Genomic DNA, 23,888 nt, shown 5'->3' with positions numbered 1-23,888 from the left:
CTCTCTGTCTCCCCAAAGGACTTTGTGGGGTCCTGTCCTCAGTCAGAGCATTCCCTGTGTGTGTGCTGTGTGTCGGTACGGCTGTGTCGACATGTGGGATGAGGAAGGTTACGTGGAGGTGGAGCAGAGGCCGATAAATGGGATGTCGCCCCCTGTGGGGCCGACACCAGAGTGGATGGATAGGTGGAATGTATTAACCGACAATGTCAACTCCTTACATAGAAGGCTGGATGACGTAAAACAGATGTGGGACAGCCGGCTTCTCAGCCCGCGCCTGCCCAGGCGTCTCAAAGGCCATCAGGGGCTCAAAAAAGCGCCCGTTACCTCAGATGGCAGACACAGATGTCGACACGGAGTCTGACTCCAGTGTCGACGAGGTTGAGACATATACACAATCCACTAGGAACATCCGTTACATGATCTCGGCAATGAAAAATGTGTTACGCATTTCTGACATGAACCCAAGTACCACATAAAAGGGGTTTTATTTTTGGGGAGAAAAAGCAGCCAGTGTTTTGTTCCCCCATCAGATGAATGAATGAAGTGTGTAAAGTAGCGTGGGTTCCCCCGATAAGAAACTGGTAATTTCTAAAAAGTTACTGATGGCGTACCCTTTCCCGCCAGAGGATAGGTCACGTTGGGAGATATCCCTTAGGGTGGATAAGGCGCTCACACGTTTGTCAAAAAAGGTGGCACTGTCGTCTTAGGATACGGCCACCTTGAAGGAGCCTGCTGATAAAAAGCAGGAGGCTATCCTGAAGTCTGTATATACACACTCAGGTTATATACTGAGACCTGCAATTGCCTCAGCATAAATAGTGCTGCTGCAGCGTGGTCTGATACCCTGTCAGATAATATTAATACTCTAAGACAGGGATAATAGTTTGCTAACATAGAGCATATTAAAGACGTCGTCTTAGATATAAAGGATGCACAGAGGGATATTTGCCGGCTGGCATCCAGAATTAATGCAATGTCCATTCTGCCAGGAGGGTATTAGAAACCCGGAAGTGGACAGGTGATGCTGCCTATAAAAGGCACATGGAGATTCTGCCTTATAAGGGTGAGGAATTGTTTGGGGATGGTCTCTGGGACCTCGTATCCACAGCAACAGCTGGAAAGAAAAATTTTTACCTCAGGTTTCCTCACAGCCTAAGAAAGCACTGTATTTTCAGGTACAGTCCTTTCAGCTTCAGAAAAGCAAGCGGGTCAAAGGCGCTTCCTTTCTGCACAGAGACAAGGGAAGAGGGAAAAAGCTGCACCAGCAGCCAGTTCCCAGGATCAAAAATCTTCCCCCGCTTCCTCTGAGTCCACCGCATGACGTTGGGGCTCCACAGGTGGAGACAGGTGCGGTAGGGGCGCGTCTCGGGAACTTCAGGGACCAGTGGGCTTGCCCACAGGTGGATCCCTAGGTTCTGAAAATAGTATCACAGGGATACAGGCTGGAGTTCGAGGCGACTCCCCCTCGCCGTTACCTCACATCAGCCTTGCCTGCTGCCCTCGGAGAAAGGTAGTACTGGCGGCAATTCACAAGCTGTACTTCCAGCAGGTGATAATCAAGGTACCCCTCCTTCAACAAGGCCGGGGTTGCTATTCCACAATGTTTGTGGTACCGAAACCAGACGGTTCGGTGAGACCCATTCTAAAATTGAAATCCTTGAACACTTATATACGAAGGTTCAAGTTCAAAATGGAATCGCTCAGGGCGATTATTGCAAGCCTGGAGAATTTCATGGTATCACTGGACATCAAGGATGCTTACCTGCATGTCCCTATTTACCCTCTTCACCAGGAGTACCTCAAAATTGTGGTACAGGATTGTCGTTACCAATTCCAGACGTTGCCGTTGGTCTGTCCCCGGCACCGAGGTATTTACCAAGGTAATGGCTGAAATAATTATCCCGTACTTGGACGATCTCCTTATAAAGGCGAGGTCCAGGGAGCAGTTGTTCGGCGGAGTAGCACTATCTCGGAAAGTGCTACAACAGCACGGCTGGATTCTGAATATTCCAAAGTCGCAGCTGGTTCCTACGACGCGTCTACTGTTCCTCGGTATGGTTCTGGACACAGAACAGGATAAAAAGGGTTTCTCCCGGAGGAGAAGTCCAAGGAATTGTCTCTAGACAGAGACCTCCTAATACGTATACAGGTGTCGGTGCATCAATGCACGCGAGCCCTGGGAAGGATGGTAGCTTCTTACGAAGAAATTCCATTCGCCAGGTCCCATGCAAGGATTTTCCAGTGGGATCTGTTGGACAAGTGGTCCGGGTCGCATCTTCAGATGCATCGGCGGATAACCTTGTCTCCAAGGACCAGGGTGTCGCTGTTGTGGTGGCTGCAGAGTGCTCATCTTCTAGGGGGCCGCAGATTCGGCTTACAGGACTGGGTCCTGGTGACCACGGATGCCAGCCTTCGAGGCTGGGGGGCAGTCACACAGGGAAGAAACTTCCAAGGCTATGGAAAAGTCAAGAGACTTCCCTACACATAAATATTCTGGAACTAAGGGCCATTTACAATGCCCTAAGTCAGGCTAGACCCCTGCTTCAACACCAGCCGGTGCTGATCCAGTCAGACAACATCACGGCGGTCGCTCATGTAAACCGACAGGGCGGCACAAGAAGCAGGATGGCGATGGCAGAAGCCACAAGGATTCTCCGATGGGCGGAAAATCATGTGTTAGCACTGTCAGCAGTGTTCATTCCCGGAGTGGACAACTGAGAAGTAGACTTTCTCAGAAGACACGACCTCCACCCGGGAGAGTGGGGACTTCATCCAGAAGTTTTCCAAATGATTGTACACCGTTGGGAAAGGCCACAGGTGGACATGATGGCGTCCCGCCTCAACAAAAAGCTACAAAGATATTGCGCCAGGTCAAGGGACCCTCAGGCGATAGCTGTGGACGCTCTGGTAACACCGTGGGTGTACCAGTCGGTGTATGTGTTCCCTTCTCTGCCTCTCTTACCCAGGGTAATGAGAATTATAAGAAGGAGAGGAGTAAGAACTATACTCATTGTTCCGGGTTGGCCAAGAAGAACTTGGTAACCAGAACTCCAAGAAATGATCTCAGAGGACCCATGGCCTCTGCCGCTCAGACAGGATCTGCTGCAGCAGGGGGCCTGTCTGTTCCAAGACGTACCGCGGCTGCGTTTGACGGCATGGCGGTTGAACGCCGGATCCTGAAGGAAAAGGGCATTCCGGAGGAAGTTATCCCTACGCTATTTAAAGCTAGGAAAGAAGTGAACGCAAACCATTATCACCGCATATGGTGGAAATATGTTGCGTGCTGTGAGGCCAGGAAGGCCCCAAAGGAGAAATTTCAGCTAGGTCGATTTCTGCACTTCCTACAGTCAGAGGTGACTATGGGCCTAAAATTGGGTTCCATGAAGGTCCAGATTTCGGCTCTATCGATTTTCTTCCAAAATAGAACTGGCTTCACTGCCTGAAGTTCTGACTTTTGTTAAGGGAGTGCTGCATAGTCAGCCCCCGTTTGTGCCTCAAGTGGCACCGTGGGATCTCAACGTGGTGTTGGATTTCCTGAAGTCGCATTGGGTTGAGCCACTTAAATCCGTGGAGCTACAATACCTCACGTGGAAAGTGGTCATGCTGTGGGCCGTGGCGTCGGCCAGGCGTGTATCCGAATTGGCGGCTTTGTCATACAAAATCCCTTATCTGTATTTTATATGGATAAGGCGGAATTGAGGACTCGTTCCCAATTCCTTCCTAAGGTGGTATCAGTTTTTCATGTGAACCAACCTATTGTGGTGCCTGCGGCTACTTGGGACTTGGAGGATTCCAAGTTACTGGACGTAGTCAGGGCCCTGAAAAGTATGTTTCCAGGACGGCTGGAGTCAGGAAAACTGACTCGCTATTTATCCTGTATGCACCCTACAAGCTGGGTGCTCCTGCTTCTAAGCAGACTATTGCTCGCTGGATCTGTAGCACGATTCAACTTGCACATGCTGCGGCTGGACTGCCGCACCCTAAATCTGTAAAAGCCCATTCCACGAGGAAAGTGGGCTCTTCTTGGGCGGCTGCCCGAGGGGTCTCGGCTTTACAACTTTGCCGAGCTGTTACTTGGTCGGGTTCAAACATTTTTGCAACAGTCTACAAGTTTGATACCCTGGCTGAGGAGGACCTAGAGTTTGCTCATTCGGTACTGCAGAGTCATCCGCACTCTCCCGCCCGTTTGGGAGCTTTGGTATAATCCCCATGGTCCTTACGGAGTCCCAGCATCCACTTAGGACGTCAGAGAAAATAAGATTTTACTCACCGGTAAATCTATTTCTCGTAGTCCGTAGTGGATGCTGGGCGCCCATCCCAAGTGCGGATTGTCTGCAATACTTGTTTATAGTTATTGCCTAACTAAAGGGTTATTGTTGAGCCATCTGTTGAGAGGCTCAGTTATATTTCATACTGTTAACTGGGTATAGTATCACGAGTTATACGGTGTGATTGGTGTGGCTGGTATGAGTCTTACCCGGGATTCAAAATCCTTCCTTATTGTGTCAGCTCTTCCGGGCACAGTATCCTAACTGAGGTCTGGAGGAGGGTCATAGTGGGAGGAGCCAGTGCACACCAGGTAGTCCTAAAGCTTTCTTTAGTTGTGCCCAGTCTCCTGCGGAGCCGCTATTCCCCATGGTCCTTACGGAGTCCCAGCATCCACTACGGACTACGAGAAATAGATTTACCGGTGAGTAAAATCTTATTATTTATCCTGTGGACTTAGTCAAAATAGAGTTATTGACTGTAAGTCTATCCTAACTTCGTATATTCCATTTTGGAATAAGGCTGTATCATAAAAAAATGTGGAAAAAGTGAAGCGCTGGGAATACTTTCCGGATGCATTGTAGTTGTCAAGGTGAGCCCTTCTCCTTTGAACCTGTTCTAGGAGATATGCTGATTTTTCACATAACTTCCTGTTTTTAGTATCACACAGTATTTTGTCGGCATGCTTTGTTAGAAGTCGATGCACTTTTAGTATTTGCAGTGACATACACTAGCAACGCTATGCTGATATAAAGAAATACATTGTGTTAGTTTATCCAGCCACAAGTAGATTATCCTTTTCAGATGTCTGCAGTGGGAGTGGCTAGTTTTGGTGCAGTTGTGGCCTTGGGCATGGGATAATTAAGAGAAAACTGTTCATAAAATCTAACTTCATGGCATTGTTTAACAATTGTTGGTACAGTTTGTGTGAATGTCACCCAATTCATCTTTCATGCTGAATGGATCGGGATGTAATCCTGTTACCGGTGGTCAGGATCCCACCGGTCAGTATACCGACGCCGAAATCCCGACAGTCGGCATACTGATTAACAGGAACTATTCCCACTCGTGGGTGTCCACAACACCCATAGAGTGGGAATAAAACCTGTGGCTCGCCGAGTCTTCTGTGTGGGCCTGGTGGCTGACTGCCAGGATGGCCCCCTTCCCCCGCCAGTCACCCAATCCCAACCCGAATGGATTGCCTAATTCCTGAATTTACAGAGTATTTGAAGATAATTTTTTTAATTAGTATATTTTAAGTTATTGTGCGCCGAAAAATAATACAATATAAATAACAATAAAAATTGTATTTGAAGATATGCATCCATGTATGTTTAGGTGATGGGAGCTACCTTTTAGGATTCCTCATATGATGGATATTTCTATTTTCTAGTACCAGCAGGTAGCAGACAAATCCAAGCAGCTATGGAGCTCTCCTCAAGTCTCCAACTCACTGGGAAAGCTACTGCCGCCCATGAAACAAACTTATTTCATGGATGGTCGCCTGCCGGCCGAGCCTCTGAGCATGTTGGAGCAGTGCATACAGCACCCAGTCATGCAGCAGCCTCTGGAGAAAAAGATGAAGCCTTTCCCAATGGATGCCTACAACCAGAACACTTCTGAAATGAAGATGTCAGACTTCTACTGGGGGGACCAAACATCCTACAACTTAAATGACAACCGGGCTCTTTTGGCACAGCAATCTGTTAATAACCAAAGGTGCAAGCGCCAGCCTACCGCCTATCGCTCAGGCCAGGACTCCATGAATAGAATGCCCTTTGAGGTAAGTAATGTGTGTGATGTTTGGCCAGAAATGAAGTTTGTCCACCACCAACCTCCTCGCTCCCATCCTTCATATTACTTTGTGTTGTGTCTTATGGCTGTGAGTGACTTTCCTGGGTATCTGCTCCCTCTTTCCCCCCAGCACATAGGATGGGATTTGCAGGATAGTGACTGCACTTTAGTACCTACACCGGGAAATAGACTGGAGCCTGTGTATAGAAGACATTGATATTGGAAATATGGTATAGGCATAGCAAATAGTGATTTCCGTTGTGCTTCAGGGGTTTTCAATGTGCAGCCCTCCAGCTATTGAGGAACTGCACATCCCAGCATGCCCTGCCACAGTTTTGCTATTCAGGAATGCTAAAACTGTGGCAAGATATGCTGGAATATATAGTTTGTATCAGATGAAAGGCCGCCTGTTAAATACCCCTGTTGTATGCCACAGTTATAAATGATCTGAAGTTTCACAATGGCAGAAAGTAACAACTTGTGCATGGTATTGGGCACATTAGTAATATTTATATACAGTATACATTGGGCAGGCCCTTATACTGGGGCAGCATGGGCGCTGGAGGCAGCACAGCTAAGCCCTGTCACAAAACATTTCCATATGCCATGCATCGCCAGGGGGAGGAGGCACCGCCCCCCTACCAGCCTTTTAAATACACTCTGATTTCTTAGAGTACGTAGATGGTTTGGATAGACTCCGTACTACCTAATGTAAAGGAAATTGAAATTAAAACCGTGCAGTGATTATCCATGCAATCCCTGGCATGTTCTTTCATTCATATTCTATATAATTTTGTATAACTTTTCTCTCGTACTTTCTCCTTTTTATTTTTCTGCCTTCTCTCTCCCCTCTTCCCTTGTTTGTTTCTTCTTGCCTGTCTCTTACTAGGAACCGAAGCGTTCCCCTCTCCTGCCCCCGGACCTGTTAAAGAGTCTGGCTGCTCTAGAGGAGGAGGAAGAGCTGGCATTCTCCCCTCCTCCTGATCTTTACCCAGCTCTGCTCGGCCCCCTGGCCACTCTCCCTGGACGAAGCCTCTTTGTATGTATTCTGTGTGATGGACTCTCCCTTCTGCTTCTGCTCTTAATTTGTCTATGGTCCTTCTAGCAACATGGAAGCTGCCAGCATTTTTCTGCTGACCTGCAGCACCTTAGTACATTGATAATTAATGAATCCACTGTATTCCTGCGCTGGCCAGAGTAAAAGCCACGTGCACCTCTTAGGTTGCGGCTGCTGCAGCTATGTTTCTGTTTGCCAGTTATTTGTCTTTCAGCTAGAACAGTATGAAATTATAACAGGATACGCTTAATAGGAAGAAACTGTTATGAGCACTGCAGCAAGGATGGTTTTCTGTTTGGTATATGTTACAGTTTTATCAAAGGCTTAAATGTCCCTTTCTCTGGTTTCTTGTACTGGTCTTGAGCATTCAGTTATTTTTTTTGCTGTTACAAGATTGCTTGTGTGATGGTCATGTCCACTCTTCAGACATCTGGGGGTATATTTACTAAAGGTCAATTTTTATTGATTTTAAATCTAATATATAGTAACATAGTAACTAAGGTTGAAAAAAGACAATTGTCCATCGAGTTCAACCTATTTTTGGTGTCCTATGCAGTCTTATTATAGGACTAGTTATTTTTATGTTAGGACTAGTTATATTGACTAGAATGCGTGCCTACGCACCATAACCCTGAATATCTTTATCCAATAGGAATTTATCTAACCCATTCTTAAAGATGTTGACTGAGTCCGCAGTTACTACTCTCTCAGGCAGGGAATTCCAAACACGTATCGTCCTTAATGTGAAAAAACCTTTTCGCCTCAATGTGTGTAAACTCCTCTCCTCTAACCTAAGCGAGTGACCACGTGTCCTCTGTGCTGATCTTATAGAAAACAGGTCCCTCCCAAGCTCTGTGTATTGACCCCTTATATATTTGTAGATGTTGATCATGTCCCCTCTTAGTCTCCACTTTTCTAATGTAAACATGCCTAGCCTTGCAAGCCTTTCCTCTAATTCCAGCGTCTCCATGCCCTTGATTAGTTTGGTCGCCCGCCTTTGAACCTTTTCTAGCTCCAGGATATCCTTTTTGTAATATGGTGCCCAAAATTGCACACAGTATTCAAGATGAGGCCTCACTAGTGATTTATATAATGGGAGTATAATACTCTCGTCCCTTGCATCAATTCCCCGTTTTATGCATGCTAATATCTTATTAGCCTTCTTTGCTGCACTCCTACTTTGGGTACTGCTGCTTAATTTGTTATCTATGTGAACACCTAAGTCTTTTTCCAGTACAGAATCCCCTAATATTACCCCATTTAGTATATGTGTTATTTTTGGTCTTGCCCCCACAGTGCATTACCTTACACTTGTCTGTGTTGAATCTCATTCTCCATTTTGCTGCCCATGTTTCCAGTTTAGTTAAGTCGTTCTGAAGAGACTCCGCATCCCCCTCCGTATTTATAACCTTACACAATTTGGTATCGTCTGCGAAAATTGATACCATGCTCTCTAGACCTACTGTTAAGTCGTTGATGAAAATGTTGAACAAAAGTGGTTCAAGTACAGACCCTTGTGGCACACCACTTAGTACTTTAGTCCAATTTGAAAATGATCCATTGACCACAACGCGCTGCTCCCTATTATCTAACCAATTACTGACCCAAGTGCATATTGTGCTCCCTAGCCCTATTTCTTGTAGCTTGTAGATAAGACGCATGTGTGGTACTGTGTCGAAAGCTTTGGCAAAGTCTAAAAAGATTATATCCACCTCCTTACCCTGATCCAGGTTCGCACTTACTGTTTCATAAAAGCCAAGAAAGTTGGTCTGACATGATCTGTCCTTCACATATAGTGACTGCCGACACTGCGCTTGTCGACTAAACATCCCAGGCCCCTGTAATTATTGTTTTATAAAAGATGTTTTAGTAAGACTCTTAGAGGTCTATTTAATGCCTGCCGGATCCTTTCTGATGGAGAGGATCCGACAGGTCAGTATTCAATTAGCAGGCATTTCCGACAGGTTTTGATCATTTCTCTGACGTCCTAGTGGATGCTGGAAACTCCGTAAGGACCATGGGGAATAGCGGGCTCCGAAGGAGGCTGGGCACTCTAGAAAGATGTATGACTACCTGGTGTGCACTGGCTCCTCCCACTATGACCCTCCTCCAAGCCTCAGTTAGATTTTGTGCCCGGCCGAGGTTGGATGCACACTAGGGGCTCTCCTGAGCCTTTAGAAAGAAAGATAGATAGAAATTTAGGTTTTTTATTTTCAGTGAGACCTGCTGGCAACAGGCTCACTGCAGCGAGGGACTAAGGGGAGAAGAAGCGAACCTGCCTGCTTGCAGCCAGCTTGGGCTTCTTAGGCTACTGGACACCATTAGCTCCAGAGGGATCGACCGCAGGCCCAGTCCTTGGTGTTCGGTCCCGGAGCCGCACCGCCGTCCCCCTTACAGAGCCAGAAGCAAGAAGAGGTCCGGAAAATCGGCGGCAGAAGACATCAGTCTTCACCAAGGTAGCGCACAGCACTGCAGCTGTGCGCCATTGCTCCTCACACACACTTCACACTCCGGTCACTGAGGGTGCAGGGCGCTGGGGGGGGCGCCCTGAGAAGCAATAATAACACCTTGGCTGGCAAAAATACCACAATATATAGCCCCAGAGGCTATATATATATGTGGAAAATACCCCTACCAGAATATAGGAAAAAGCGGGAGAATAGTCCGCGGAAAAGGGGCGGAGCTATCTCCCTCAGCACACTGGCGCCATTTCTCCTTCACAGATCCGCTGGAAGGAAGCTCCGGGCTCTCCCCTGCAGTCTACACTACAGAAAAGGGTAAAAAAGAGAGGGGGGGCACTAAATTTAGGCGCAGTATACAATTATATAGAAAAAGCAGCTATAGGGGACATAACTCAGTTAGTCCCTGCATTATATAGCGCTCTGGTGTGTGCTGACATACTCTCACTCTGTCCCCCCAAAGGGCTTTTGTGGGTCCTGTCCTCTGTTGGAGCATTCCCTGTGTGTGTGCGGTGTGTCGGTACGGCTGTGTCGACATGTTTGATGAGGATAATGATGTGGAGACGGAGCAGATGCCTTTAGAAGGGATGTCACCCCCTGCGGGTCAGACACCTGAGTGGTTGAGCTTATGGAAAGAAATGAGTGCACGTATAGACTCCTTACATAAGAAATTTGACGACATGCCAAATGTGGGACAGCCGACTTCTCAACTCGTGCCTGTCCAGGCGTCGCACAGGTCATCAGGGGCTCTAAAACGCCCGCTACCTCAGACCGCAGACCCAGATGTCGACACTGATACTGACACCAGTGTCGACGACGATGAGTCTAACCTGATGCCCACTAAGGCCATTCACTGCATGATTGAGGCAATGAAAGAGGTGTTACACATTTCTGATATAAATACAGGTACCACTAAAAAGGGTATTATGTTTGGGGAGAAAAAACTACCCGTAGTTTTTCCCCCATCAGATGAATTAAATGAAGTGTGTGAAGAAGCGTGGGCTTTCCCGGATAAAAAATTGGTAATTCCTAAGAAGGTACTAATGGCGTTCCCTTTCCCGCCAGAGGATAGGTCACGTTGGGAAACACCTCCTAAGGTGGATAAAGCGCTCACACGTTTGTCTAAAAAGGTGGCACTACCATCTCCGGATACGGCCGCCCTCAAGGAACCTGCTGATAGAAAGCAGGAGGCGATCCTGAAGTCTGTATATACACACTCAGGCATTATACTTAGGCCAGCTATTGCGTCAGCTTGGATGTGCAGTGCTGGCGCTGCGTGGTCAGATAAACTGTCAGAAAATATTGACACATTAGACAGAGACACGATCCTGCTAACCATAGACCATATCAAAGACTCAGTCTTATATATGAGAGATGCACAGAGGGAAATCTGCCGACTGGCATCTAAAGTAAGTGCATTGTCCATTTCTGCTAGGAGAGGCTTATGGACTCGCCAGTGGACAGGAGATGCAGATTCTAAAAGGCACATGGAAGTGTTGCCATATAAGGGTGAGGAATTATTTGGGGATGGTCTCTCGGACCTAGTTTCCACAGCAACGTCTGGGAAGTCAGCATTTTTACCCCATGTCCCCTCACAGCCTAAGAAGGCGCCGTTTTATCAGGTTCAGTCCTTTCGGACCCAGAAAAACAGGCGTGGAAAAGGCGGGTCTTTTCTGTCCAGAGGCAGAGGTAGGGGAAAAAGGCTGCAACAAACAGCAGGTTCCCAGGAGCAAAAGTCCTCCCCCGCTTCTTCTTCCAAGTCCGCCGCATGACGGTGGGGCTCCACAGGCGGAGCCAGGTACGGTGGGGGGCCGCCTCAAGAATTTCAGCGATCAGTGGGCTCGCTCACAGGTGGATCCCTGGATCCTTCAAATAGTATCTCAGGGGTACAAACTGGAATTCGAGGCGTCTCCACCCCACCGGTTCCTAAAATCTGCCTTGCCGATTGCTCCCTCAGACAGGGAGGCGGTGCTAGCGGCAATTCACAAGCTGTATTCCCAGCAGGTGATAATCAAGGTACCCCTACTTCAACAAGGCCGGGGTTACTATTCCACACTATTTGTGGTACCGAAACCGGACGGTTCGGTGAGACCCATTTTAAATTTGAAATCCTTGAACACATACATAAAAAAAAAATTCAAGTTCAAGATGGAATCGCTCAGGGCGGTTATTGCAAGCCTGGACGAGGGGGATTACATGGTATCCCTGGACATCAAGGATGCTTACTTGCATGTCCCCATTTACCATCCTCACCAGGAGTACCTCAGATTTGTGGTACAGGATTGCCATTACCAATTCCAGACGCTGCCGTTTGGACTGTCCACGGCACCGAGGGTATTTACCAAGGTTATGGCGGAAATGATGATACTCCTTTGAAAAAAGGGAGTTTTAATTATCCCGTACTTGGACGATCTCCTAATAAAAGCAAGCGAGGTCCAAGGAACAGTTGTTGGTGGGAGTAGCACTATCTCAGGAGGTGCTGCACCAGCACGGCTGGATTCTGAATATCCCAAAGTCACAGCTGGTTCCGACGACACGGCTACTGTTCCTGGGTATGATTCTGGATACAGTCCAGAAAAAAGTTTCTCCCGGAGGAGAAAGCCAGGGAGTTGTCATCTCTAGTCAGAGACCTCCTGAAACCAAAACAGGTATCAGTGCATCGCGGCACGCGGAACCTGGGAAAGATGGTGGCTTCTTACGAAGCAATTCCCTTTGGCAGGTTCCATGCCAGAATCTTTCAGTGGGACCTGTTGGACCAGTGGTCCGGATCGCATCTTCAGATGCATCGCTTAATAACCCTGTCTCCAAGAACCAGGGTGTCTCTACTGTGGTGGCTGCAGAGTGCCCATCTTCTAGAGGGCCGCAGGTTCGGCATACAGGACTGGGTCCTGGTGACCACGGATGCCAGCCTTCGAGGCTGGGGGGCAGTCACACAGGGAAGAAACTTCCAAGGACTATGGTCGAGTCAGGAGACTTCCCTTCACATAAATATTCTGGAACTAAGGGCCATCTACAATGCCCTAAGTCAGGCAAAATCCCTGCTCCTACACCAGCCGGTGCTGATCCAGTCAGACAACATCACGGCAGTCGCCCATGTAAATCGACAGGGCGGCACAAGAAGCAGGATGGCGATGGCAGAAGCCACAAGAATTCTCCGATGGGCGGAGAATCATGTACTAGCACTGTCAGCACTGTCAGCAGTGTTCATTCCGGGAGTGGACAACTGGGAAGCAGACTTCCTCAGCAGACACGACCTCCACCCGGGAGAGTGGGGACTTCATCCAGAAGTCTTCCAGATGCTGGTAAACCGTTGGGAAAAACCACAGGTGGACATGATGGCGTCCCGCCTCAACAAAAAGTTAAAAAGATATTGCGCCAGGTCAAGGGACCCTCAGGCGATAGCTGTGGACGCTCTAGTGACACCGTGGGTGTACCAGTCGGTTTATGTGTTCCCTCCTCTGCCTCTCATACCAAAGGTATTGAGAATAATAAGAAAGCGAGGAGTAAACACAATTCTCGTGGTTCCGGATTGGCCAAGACGAGCGTGGTACCCGGAACTTCAAGAGATGCTCTCAGAGGACCCGTGGCCTCTACCGCTCAGACAGGACCTGCTACAGCAGGGGCCCTGTCTGTTCCAAGACTTACCGCGGCTGCGTTTGACGGCATGGCGGTTGAACACCGGATCCTGAAGGAAAAGGGTATTCCGGAAGAAGTCATTCCTACGCTTATTAAGGCCAGGAAAGATGTTACGGCAAAGCATTATCACCGCATATGGCGAAAATATGTTGCATGGTGCGAGGCAAAAAAGGCCCCAACAGAGAAATTTCAGCTGGGTCGATTTCTGCATTTCCTGCAAGCAGGAGTGAATATGGGCCTAAAGCTAGGCTCCATTAAAGTACAGATCTCGGCTCTGTCGATTTTCTTTCAAAAAGAACTAGCTTCAGTACCTGAAGTTCAGACATTTGTGAAAGGAGTGCTGCATATTCAGCCCCCGTTTGTGCCCCCTGTGGCACCTTGGTATCTCAACCTGGTGTTGAGTTTCTTAAAATCACATTGGTTTGAGCCACTAAAAACCGTGGATCTAAAATATCTCACGTGGAAAGTGGTCATGTTATTGGCCTTGGCTTCAGCCAGGCGAGTGTCATAATTGGCGGCTTTATCATGTAAAAGCCCTTATCTGATTTTCCATATGGATAGGGCAGAATTGAGGACTCGTCCCCAGTTTCTACCTAAGGTGGTGTCAGCGTTTCACCTGAACCAGCCTATTGTGGTGCCTGCGGCTACTAAGGATTTGGAGGACTCCAAGTTGCTAGACGTTGTCAGGGCCCTGAAAATATGTTTCCAGGACGGCTGGAGTCAGAAAATCTGACTCGCTGTTTATCCTGTATGCACCCAACAAGCTGGGTGCTCCTGCTTCTAAGCAGACTATTGCTCGCTGGATTTGTAGTACAATTCAGCTTGCACATTCTGTGGCAGGCCTGCCACAGCCAAAATCTGTAAATGCCCATTCCACAAGGAAAGTGGGCTCATCTTGGGCGGCTGCCCGAGGGGTCTCGGCTTTACAACTTTGCCGAGCAGCTACTTGGTCAGGGGCAAACACGTTTGCAAAATTCTACAAATTTGATACCCTGGCTGAGGAGGACCTAGAGTTCTCTCATTCGGTACTGCAGAGTCATCCGCACTCTCCCGCCCGTTTGGGAGCTTTGGTATAATCCCCATGGTCCTTACGGAGTTCCCAGCATCCACTAGGACGTCAGAGAAAATAAGAATTTACTCACCGGTAATTCTATTTCTCGTAGTCCGTAGTGGATGCTGGGCGCCCATCCCAAGTGCGGATTGTCTGCAATACTTGTAAATAGTTATTGTTAACTAAAGGGTTATTGTTGAGCCATCTGTTGAGAGGCTCAGTTGTTTTTCATACTGTCAAACTGGATATAGTATCACGAGTTGTACAGTGTGATTGGTGTGGCTGGTATGAGTCTTACCCGGGATTCAAAATCCTTCCTTATTATGTCAGCTCGTCCGGGCACAGTGTCCTAACTGAGGCTTGGAGGAGCGTCATAGTGGGAGGAGCCAGTGCACACCAGGTAGTCATAAATCTTTCTAGAGTGCCCAGCCTCCTTCGGAGCCCGCTATTCCCCATGGTCCTTACGGAGTTCCCAGCATCCACTACGGACTACGAGAAATAGAATTACCGGTGAGTAAATTCTTATTTTTACTTTAAAGTCTGATAGGCATTGTCGGAAACGGGCCAAAAACCTGTCTGAATTGGCCGCTAATCCGACAAAACACGTGGATCCACGGCTGGTCTGTGTCGATCCACGTGTTTTCCGACAAGTCAGAAAAACTGCAACTCCATGGAATAGGTCGAATCCTGATTCGACCAAAAAAAAGTTGGAAACTGCCGTCTTTCCGACCTGGTGGCAATTCCGACTTCAATTGAATAGACCCCAAAAAATAATTTCAAATTATTTTTCTGTATGGTAAAAATGGAGTCTACTCAAAGAGTGTCTTGGGCAGATATACTGTAACTAGAGGAGAGGGCTTTTTCTTGCTTTGCTTTGTTCTTTTTGCAATGTGAGCAGAAAGCTTTGGGGGTAATTCAGACCTGATCGTAGCAGCAAATTTGTTAACAGTTGGGCAAAACCATGTGCACTGCAGGGGGGGGCAGATATAACGTGCAGAGAGAGTTTGATTTGGGTGGGTTATATTGTTTCTGTGCAGAGTAAATACTGGCTGCTTTATTTTTACACTGCAATTTAGATTTCAGTTTGAACACACCACACCCAAATCTAACTCTCTCTGCACATGTTACTTCTGCCCTACCCTGCAGTGCACATGGTTTTGCCCAACTGCTAACAAATTTGCTGCTACGATCAGGTCTGAATTACCCCCCTTGTCTAAAGGTTTTCTCCATAGATAACTGCTCGCAAGCTTCCTCTGGAACCTCTCCTTGCAGCTCATTTATACTGCCTCTGGCTGGCACCACACCTTCACAGCTAGGAGCAGTAGAGGTGACTTGTGACTGGGATATATAGGGGCTAATTCAGACCTGATTGCTAGCAAGCGATTTTTGCACTGCTGCGATCAGATAGTCGCCGCCTACATGTGGAGTGTATTTTTTTTTGCTGTGCAAGTGTGCGAACACATGTGTAGCAGAGCTATACCGGGGAGAAACCGGGGAGAAGGACATTATTTGCATTGGGTTGATCTATAGACCACCAGGCCAGGGGCAGGTTTTGGACAGGAACCTATTGTTGTACATCTCTAAAATGGCTTTAAAGGGAGAAGTCATAATCATGGGAGACTTTCATTTACCTGATGTCAATTGGGAGGGGTCCTTTGCAAGTTCAGCTACAAGTGGCAAATTTCTAAATTCCTTACAGGGAGCATCTCTCAAGCAATTGGTGAGGGAGCCCACTCGCAAAGACTCAATATTAGATTTAATTCTCACAAATGGTGACAGGATATCAGACATATATGTGGGTGAGCACCTGGGATCCAGTGATCATCAAGCAGTATGGCTTAGTATAAAGACAGGATCCAACTCCTGTCACACAAAAACAAAGGTGTTGGATTTTAGAAATGCTGTTTTTGCAAAAATGGGGAGATGTTTAAGTGATTCATTTGCAGACTGGAGGAACTTGGAAGGGGTACAGGAGAGGTGGGAAAAACTGAAAAGTGCAATACTAAGGGCAACAGAACTTTTGTATCAAAAGGGTTAGGAAAAGCACCAGGAAAAGGAAGCCAGTGTGGTTCACAAAAGAAGTATCAACTAGTGTGAAAGCAAAAAATATGGCTTTTAGGAAATACAAACAGACTCAAAATAATAATGACAAAGAGGTGTATCTTGACAGACGGAAGGATGCCAAGAAAGTGATCAGACGTGCAAAGGCAGAAGCTGAGGAGAAAATGGCCCAGTCAGTAGATAAAAGGGGAAACTTTTTTTAAGTATATAAATGAAAGGAGAAAATCAAATGGAGGAATAATAAGACTTAAGACAGAGAGTGAGAATTTGGTGGAGGGAGACGAGGCAATAGCAGATCACCTAAATAATTATTTTTGCTCAGAATTTACTACAGAAGGGGAAGGGAAGGGGCCAGAGTTAAGTTGCAAGGACATTCATAAAAATAAGGTAGATTAAAGTACATTTACAGAGGAGACGGTCCTAACTGAATTTTCAAAACTAACAGTGGATAAATCAATTTGGCCAGATGGGATACACCCAAGGATACTAAAAGAGTTAAAAGATGTGCTGGTGGCACCATTAACAGAATTATTTAACCAGTCACTAAATACAGGTGCCATTCCAGAGGACTGGAAAAGTGCAAATGTAGTTCCACTGTACAAAAGTGGAAGCAAGGAAGAAGCAAGTAACTACAGACCAGTAAGCCTTACATCAGTAGTAGGGAAAGTAATGGAAAAACTACTAAAAAAAAAAGTTGTGGAATATCTTAAATCAAACAACTTACAGGATCCAAAACAGCATGGATTTACTGGAGGGAGATCATGCCAAACAAATCTTACTGACTTTTTTGACTCTGTGATGAAAATAATAGATCAAGGGGGAGCTGTAGATGTAGAATATCTAGACTTTTTAGTAAGGCATTTGACACTGTTCCACATCGCAGACTGCTAAATAAACTTGAAAGTGTGGGGGTGAATTATAAAAAAAGTTAAATGGATAAGAAACTGGTTGCAGGATAGGAAACAGACAGTTGTAGTAAATGGAGTGCAATCTGTGGAGGGAAATGTTACCAGTGGAGTACCCCAGGGATCTGTACTCGGACCAGTTCTCTGTAATATCTTTGTTGGTGACATTGCAAATGGTATTGAAGGGAAAGTATGCCTTTTTGCAGATGATACAAAGATATGCAACAGGGTAGACACACCAGGAGGGGTAAAACAAATGATTGATGACCTAGCTAGACTTGAAAAATGGTCAAGAACATGGCAACTACAGTTTAATGCTAAAAAATGCAAAATCATGCACTTGGGTCTCAAAAACCCAAAGGCTAAATATAGTATCAAGGGTACTATAATGGAAACTACTGAGGAGGAAAGGGATTTAGGAGTCACTATTTCAAGTGACTTGAAGGCAGGAAAGCAATGCAACAAAGCAATGAGAAAGGCAAGTCAGATGCTTGGTTGCATAGGAAGAGGAATCAGTAGCAGGAAAAGAGAAGAAGTAATGCCACTGTATAGGTCATTGGTGCGGCCTCATCTGGAATACTGTGTCCAGTTCTGGAGACCATATCTCCAGAAGGATATAAATACATTAGAAAGTGTGCAAAGAAGTGCAACTAAAATGGTGCATGTCCTACATCACAAAACTTACCCGGAAAGGCTAAAAGATCTTAACATGTATAGTATGGAGGAGAGAAGGGAAAGGGGAGACATGATAGAAACTTTCAAATATACCAAAGGTTTTAACAAAGTTCAGGAGGGAAACATTCTTCAAAGGAAGAGAAGTATTAAAACTCGAGGACATGCACTGAAACTGGAGGGAGGCAGGTTCAGGGGAAATTTAAGGAAAAATTACTTCACAGAAAGGGTAGTGTATGTATATATATATATATATATATATAACTATATATATATATATATATATATATATATATTTATATATTTATATATATATATATATATATTTATATATATATATATATATTTATATATATATATATATTTATATATATATATATTTATATATATATATATTTATATATATATATATTTATATATATATATATATTTATATATATATATATTTATATATATATATATATATATATTTATATATATATATATATTTATATATATTTATATATATATATATATTTATATATATATATATATTTATATAGTTATATATATATATATAGTTATATATATATATATATATATAGTTATATATATATATATATATATATATATATATATATATATATATAGTTATATATATATATATATATATATATATATATATATATATATATGTGTGGACATCCGCACAAAGCTGTATCAGTAGGAGACAACACGGTGGTGCTCAACTCCAAGGAATTTCGGGTTCCTGATAATAGTCTTTTGAAAAAAGAGGGCACTCACCAAGATTTCATAAAAGAAGGTCGTTTATTAATACATCCACAAGTCGACGTTTCGATCACATCCAAGTGATCTTTGTCAAGACAGCAAAACAGTGTTTGGTGACAGAGCACCAGAAGCAGTGCTCTGTCACCAAACAACACTGTTTTGCTGTCTTGACAAAGATCACTTGGATGTGATCGAAACGTCGACTTGTGGATGTATTAATAAACGACCTTCTGACCTTCTTTTATGAAATCTTGGTGAGTGCCCTCTTTTTTCAAAAGACTATATATATATATATATATATATGTATGTGTGTATGTATATATATATATATATATATATATATATATATATATATATATATATTTATATAATGTGTGTATGTAATATATATATATATATATATATATATATATATAATTTTTTTTTTTTTTTTATGTATCCTTACAAAATGGGACTAAATTGTTTGGTTCTAGCAGGGCTGCTCTTCTTCAGCTTCTACTAAAGCCATTGGTTTTTCATGTTGTAGTGTCCTCCTATGATTTTACACCAACAGCGATACGCTCTGGTATTAATAAAGGTAATATCATTGGTTTGTAAGGAGCCACAGATCATCTTGGCACCAGAAAGTAGCGAAAACTTACATACAATACAATACAATCATACATACATACATACCTAGCCTCCTGGCATGTTAATGAGCCCTTCTAGTTATGCCATGCCACTGCCTGGCTCAGTAGTGCAGAGGGTTTTTTCCATGTGACCTTTTCCATTAAAATGCTGCGAATGTGACGCACAAGCAGCTTTTGCAGATTAAAATTATATGTAGCATGCCTAGAAAACACTGTAGCATAGCATTTTAGATGCAGATACAGCCACAGTTGCACTAAGGTTATAGGCATGCCGCATATTTTAATCAGCAGTTTCTTTGTGCGTCAAATTCGCATAGTGATGCGAATAAGACGTATTTTCGGCAATAAGAGGCCTGACGCTAACGGAGTTGCATGTGACATGTCAGCTCACTTGCACCTGTGTAGCGTATTGAGGCAAGGTGTATGAGGACACATACGAGAAGGACATTTAAGGTAAATAGAATAAATGTAGACCTGAGCAATATACTGTGTGCATTGATAGTAGAAGTAAAAGACTGTTTGATCAAACCCTTTAGGCATAGGCGTGTGCAGGTTACTAAATTGGGATCTTCCAAAATTGGAAGCTACTTTGTTTAGAGAAATTGTCTCCAATGTTGTCATCCGTAGGAAACCTTTAGGTTGGGTACACATTGCACGATTTTTCATACTGGAACAAGAAATTGTGCATATCGTTTAGTGTGTGCACACGATTGGCCGTGCTGCGACCTGTGGGAAAGTGCAATCAGAAGATTACATGTGCGACTTGGTGCAGTTTAATGATGTACAGAACAAGAGATCGTTCCATTACATCAGTCATTGTGTAACGGCAATATCGGATGGCCGGGGTGAAGGGAATTCATCCTGACCATTGGCAAGATTGCTGGTCGTTTAGATGTGTACCCGGCCTGAGACCTCACATCTACTAGAGCCTTGATTTGTGGAAACCATAAAGCAACATTGTTGGTATACAGTAACTTACCAGACCTGCAGACAGACTTGATAGGATAATCTGTGCTTTTAGCAAGTTGTATCTGTGATCTTTTGTACATTTGACACAATGATCTTCCCAAACCAGTTTGACAGGAGCTTTTTGTCATTGCTCTGCACTATTACCACACACTCAGACTGGGTACATGCCACTCCCGATAACATATATGTGGAGACCCTGAGTTGGCTGATAAGAATTACTGTATGCTGCTGTTAACATCTTATGGAGGTGATTCGATTCAGGTCATAGTGCCCCCAGGAACGGTTGTGCAGCGACACTCTGTGAACTGTATCTCTTGCTCGTTTTTCCTTGCGTTCCATAGAGATGTGCAGGAAAAGTAGTGAAGGTTATCTACCATGATAAATTTGCACAGCCATCAGATGGCACATAGGGCTAAATTGAATTACCGTCTAATAGTGCTGGCTAGAAGTTCTAACACTGTGTGGTCAGCTGCACCCAGAAGCCTCCGCACAATCAGTATAGCCAGGTATGCATGTATTTCTGGAACGGATACCTTTAAGTCCATGCCCGCCTCTCCCAATCCCACCTTGTGTACTATTAGAAGCAGATTGCACCGTCTTAATGGCCCGGCAGTAAATTGTCTCTCTTTCTTTTGGAGAAGTCTCTTCTGGAAAAGCCATCTGAGCTGATATCCCAGCCCCCCTCTTTCCTCTCGCTCACTGGATTTTCACTGAGCCAGGTAAGGGAGGTTATCTGGAGAGCCGCTTGTTTAGAGTAGACAGGAGAGTATGCTGTGATTGCCTACCTTCTCTGCTCCGTGGTCTAATGCTTGTGCTCTCTGGCCTTTTTACAGGAAAGGTTCCCAAGTAACAGTGTGTTCAATGAGGTCTACGGCAAGTCAGCATGCGGTAGCACAAAGCCTGAGGCCTGTCCAGCCATTGGGCAGCAGGAGACCTCTCTCTACTCTCTGTTTGAGGGTAAACCATGGTCCCCTTCTCTTCCAGCAAGCTCAGGTAAGACACATTTATAGTAGGTATGACTCTAATGATAAAACAGTGATGATGATAGTGTTGAAACTCAATGCTGCACAGGTAAGTCTCTATATGGTAATTCATTACTTTCTTATACCTTCATAAGCTGCACATTTCAATGTATGATCAAGTTATATAACAGAGTGGAAGGGTAACTTTTTTTTTTACTCAACCCGCTGGGAAGTTTTCAGTCTCCTCAATACTGGCAGAACCAAAGGGGTTTTCTGTAGTTTGTTAAACCTACAAATAGTTTTGATCTCGCATTGTGCTGTAATTTGAACAGCCTTAATTAGTCTTCAGGTGCAACAGTTCCAGAGTCTGCAATTCGGGAGGTGTGGCAAGATAAATGCTACAACATTCCTGGCACTGTTGAATGGGGACTGGACAATACCTTGTATAAATTCCCAGGCTTGGGGACCACAGTCGTGGGACTTCACTAGAGGAGCCGGGTCAGGTGTGTTGAGCTTCAACCAAGCTGGGCACCATACCAGTGGTTCCCTAAATGTGGTCCTTAAAGCACCCCAACAGTCCAAGTTTTAGGGATATGTCTGCTTGTGCACTGACGGTATAATCAAAATGCCTGAGGTACTAATTAAATCATCTGTGCCTAAGCATGGATATCCTTAAAATCTAGACTGTTGGGGTGCCTTGGGGACCACTGCACCGCAAAATGTCCATTCACCAGGAAAGTAGCTGCTGTAGTACTGGGTGGAGGTGTGTTTGTAATCCCGGCACTAGATCAGTATCCATCTACATACGAAGAGGGATCGTTTCATTCCTTGGAAGTAATTAGAACCTTTTAAGATATGTTGCAGCGACTCTTAAGTAAAAAAAAAATTGAACAAAATTGTGTGAACTTCAGGTCCTCTGTCTACAATAAAGTATTACTAGATGGATTACGGCCACGATTCACCTTGTTCGTATTGCTGTTCCTTCCATTGTGAAAGCCCATTCTACAAGGTTGGTTGGCATTCCAACAGTAAGCTTAGTATGAGAAATTGTGCAGTAGAACCACGTGGTCTATGGTCCATACTTCTACAAAATTGTACAAATTCAGTGTGCATGAGGTATATCTCTTGCTTTGAACCCTTTAAAAAAAAATTTGGCCTGTTTATGGATGTATCCTATTTCTGTGGACTGATACAGATTTTCTTTCCTAATAGATCACTCTACACCAGCCAGCCAGTCGCCTCACTCCTCAAACCCAAGCAGTCTGCCTAGCTCGCCACCCACCCACAACCACGCTGCCCAACCTTTCTCAAACTTTGGGCCCATTGGAACACCAGACAGCCGAGATCGCCGTGGTGCAGACCGATGGAAGACTGACAAACCAGGTAGGTTTAAGAGTTTTTTGACCTCTATGCAAGACTTGTAAAATGTTATAGTCTCTGGCGTTATCAATTCAAATGTGTGATGTTTTTCTTCTCTTTTTCCAAGCAATGGGTGGCTTTGGTTTGGATTACCTGTCTGTGACCACCTCTTCAGAGAACAGCTGGCGGCACATAAATAATTCCAGCAGTGCTAATGCTTGGGCAGCTCAAGGCAACCCAAGAGAGGACTCTTCTGCTGCGCTCATGGAGAGCTTGAAGGTTGGTGGAAAGGAGTGTTCTAGGTTCTTGGATGGAGCTTGGCCATCGCTGAAAGTACTGCAGCAGAAAGCACACGTGTGTTTTGTGTTTTCAGCAGTGGCCAATGTGACCAGTTCTTATTCGGGACACCCAGTGGCTTCGTTCCTCACACATGGGCACTACTGTATCGGGGACAAACTCTTGTGATGGGGCTTACCTCATGAGAGGAATGCTTCAGGATATTGTGAGATGCAGATCACCCCTCCCACAGTGCCCCCAGTGTTGGAGCATGTAAGCCTAAATTCTTACCTGTAAACTTAGCTTTTACTAATGCAACAAACATATTGGGCAAAAACACAGCAAATGCTTTACAGACATGTCGGTCTGATGAAGCAGAAGTTGATAAAACCTCCAATATACACTTGATGCTATGCCTCTAAAGTGGCAAAATATTTAATGGAAACTCTCAAAGTATTTTTCTATTCTTTCCTAATTTGCACAGGGCTTAAACCTAGTTTGAATTAACATTTCAGTTTTCCATAAGGGAAAAGTAAAGAAGCAAAAAAGTCTTAAAGGCCCACTGCCTAAAGCACAAGTTGTATGTAAGACTTTAAGTAAGTAGCTCATCAGGAATGAAGAGATCTGATAATGGAAATTGTGGGGGAAACTTTGCTTTTCTCCTCCTATGCCCAGTTTACTTCCGGTCTGTAACCTGTTTGAGGGGGACGGCGCTGATTAGCAGGTGTAGTCTGTGATCACCTGAACAACAAATGCAGAGTCGCTACCAGACATCTGACGTTCTGCAAAAGGTGTACAGCAGGATAATTCAACACGTAACCCTCTGGCTGTTTGGAACTACACATCCTATCCTGCTATTGTTTTCTTATTAGGGCATGTGAAATATCCCTGGTGTAGAGCGTTTAGGGTAATGGTTCTTTTGACTCGATTAGCTGCTGAGTACTTATCAAAATTTGTTTTCATTTAGTAACCATTTAATATTGAATTTAATATGTACATGTGGCAGCATCGTTCAGCCTAGCTT

At 44.8% G+C, this 23,888-nt stretch overlaps 1 protein-coding gene across 6 annotated transcripts in view; it reads left to right on the top strand.

Annotated features, from left to right (window-relative positions):
• The window catches only part of SMG7 (SMG7 nonsense mediated mRNA decay factor), a 109,752-nt gene that overhangs the window by 84,065 nt on the left and 1,799 nt on the right, over nucleotides 1–23,888 (top strand). The window contains exons 16-21 of one of the 6 annotated variants that reach the window (XM_063939755.1): nucleotides 5,660–6,049; nucleotides 6,950–7,099; nucleotides 20,909–20,986; nucleotides 21,101–21,260; nucleotides 22,442–22,612; nucleotides 22,716–22,867. In XM_063939755.1, coding sequence (XP_063795825.1) covers nucleotides 5,660–6,049; nucleotides 6,950–7,099; nucleotides 20,909–20,986; nucleotides 21,101–21,260; nucleotides 22,442–22,612; nucleotides 22,716–22,867 — 1,101 coding nt within the window. Of the gene's footprint in view, nucleotides 1–5,659; nucleotides 6,050–6,949; nucleotides 7,100–20,905; nucleotides 20,987–21,100; nucleotides 21,261–22,441; nucleotides 22,613–22,715; nucleotides 22,868–23,888 lie in introns of all 6 variants that reach the window. The other 5 variants (XM_063939754.1, XM_063939758.1, XM_063939757.1 and 2 more) reach the window with 5 other exon arrangements.

This window comes from Pseudophryne corroboree, chromosome 9, assembly GCF_028390025.1.
Source record: "Pseudophryne corroboree isolate aPseCor3 chromosome 9, aPseCor3.hap2, whole genome shotgun sequence".
Classification (NCBI taxonomy): Eukaryota; Metazoa; Chordata; class Amphibia; order Anura; family Myobatrachidae; genus Pseudophryne; species Pseudophryne corroboree.
The sequence above is the reverse complement of the archived record's forward strand: the minus strand, read 5'-3'. Positions and strand labels throughout refer to the sequence as shown.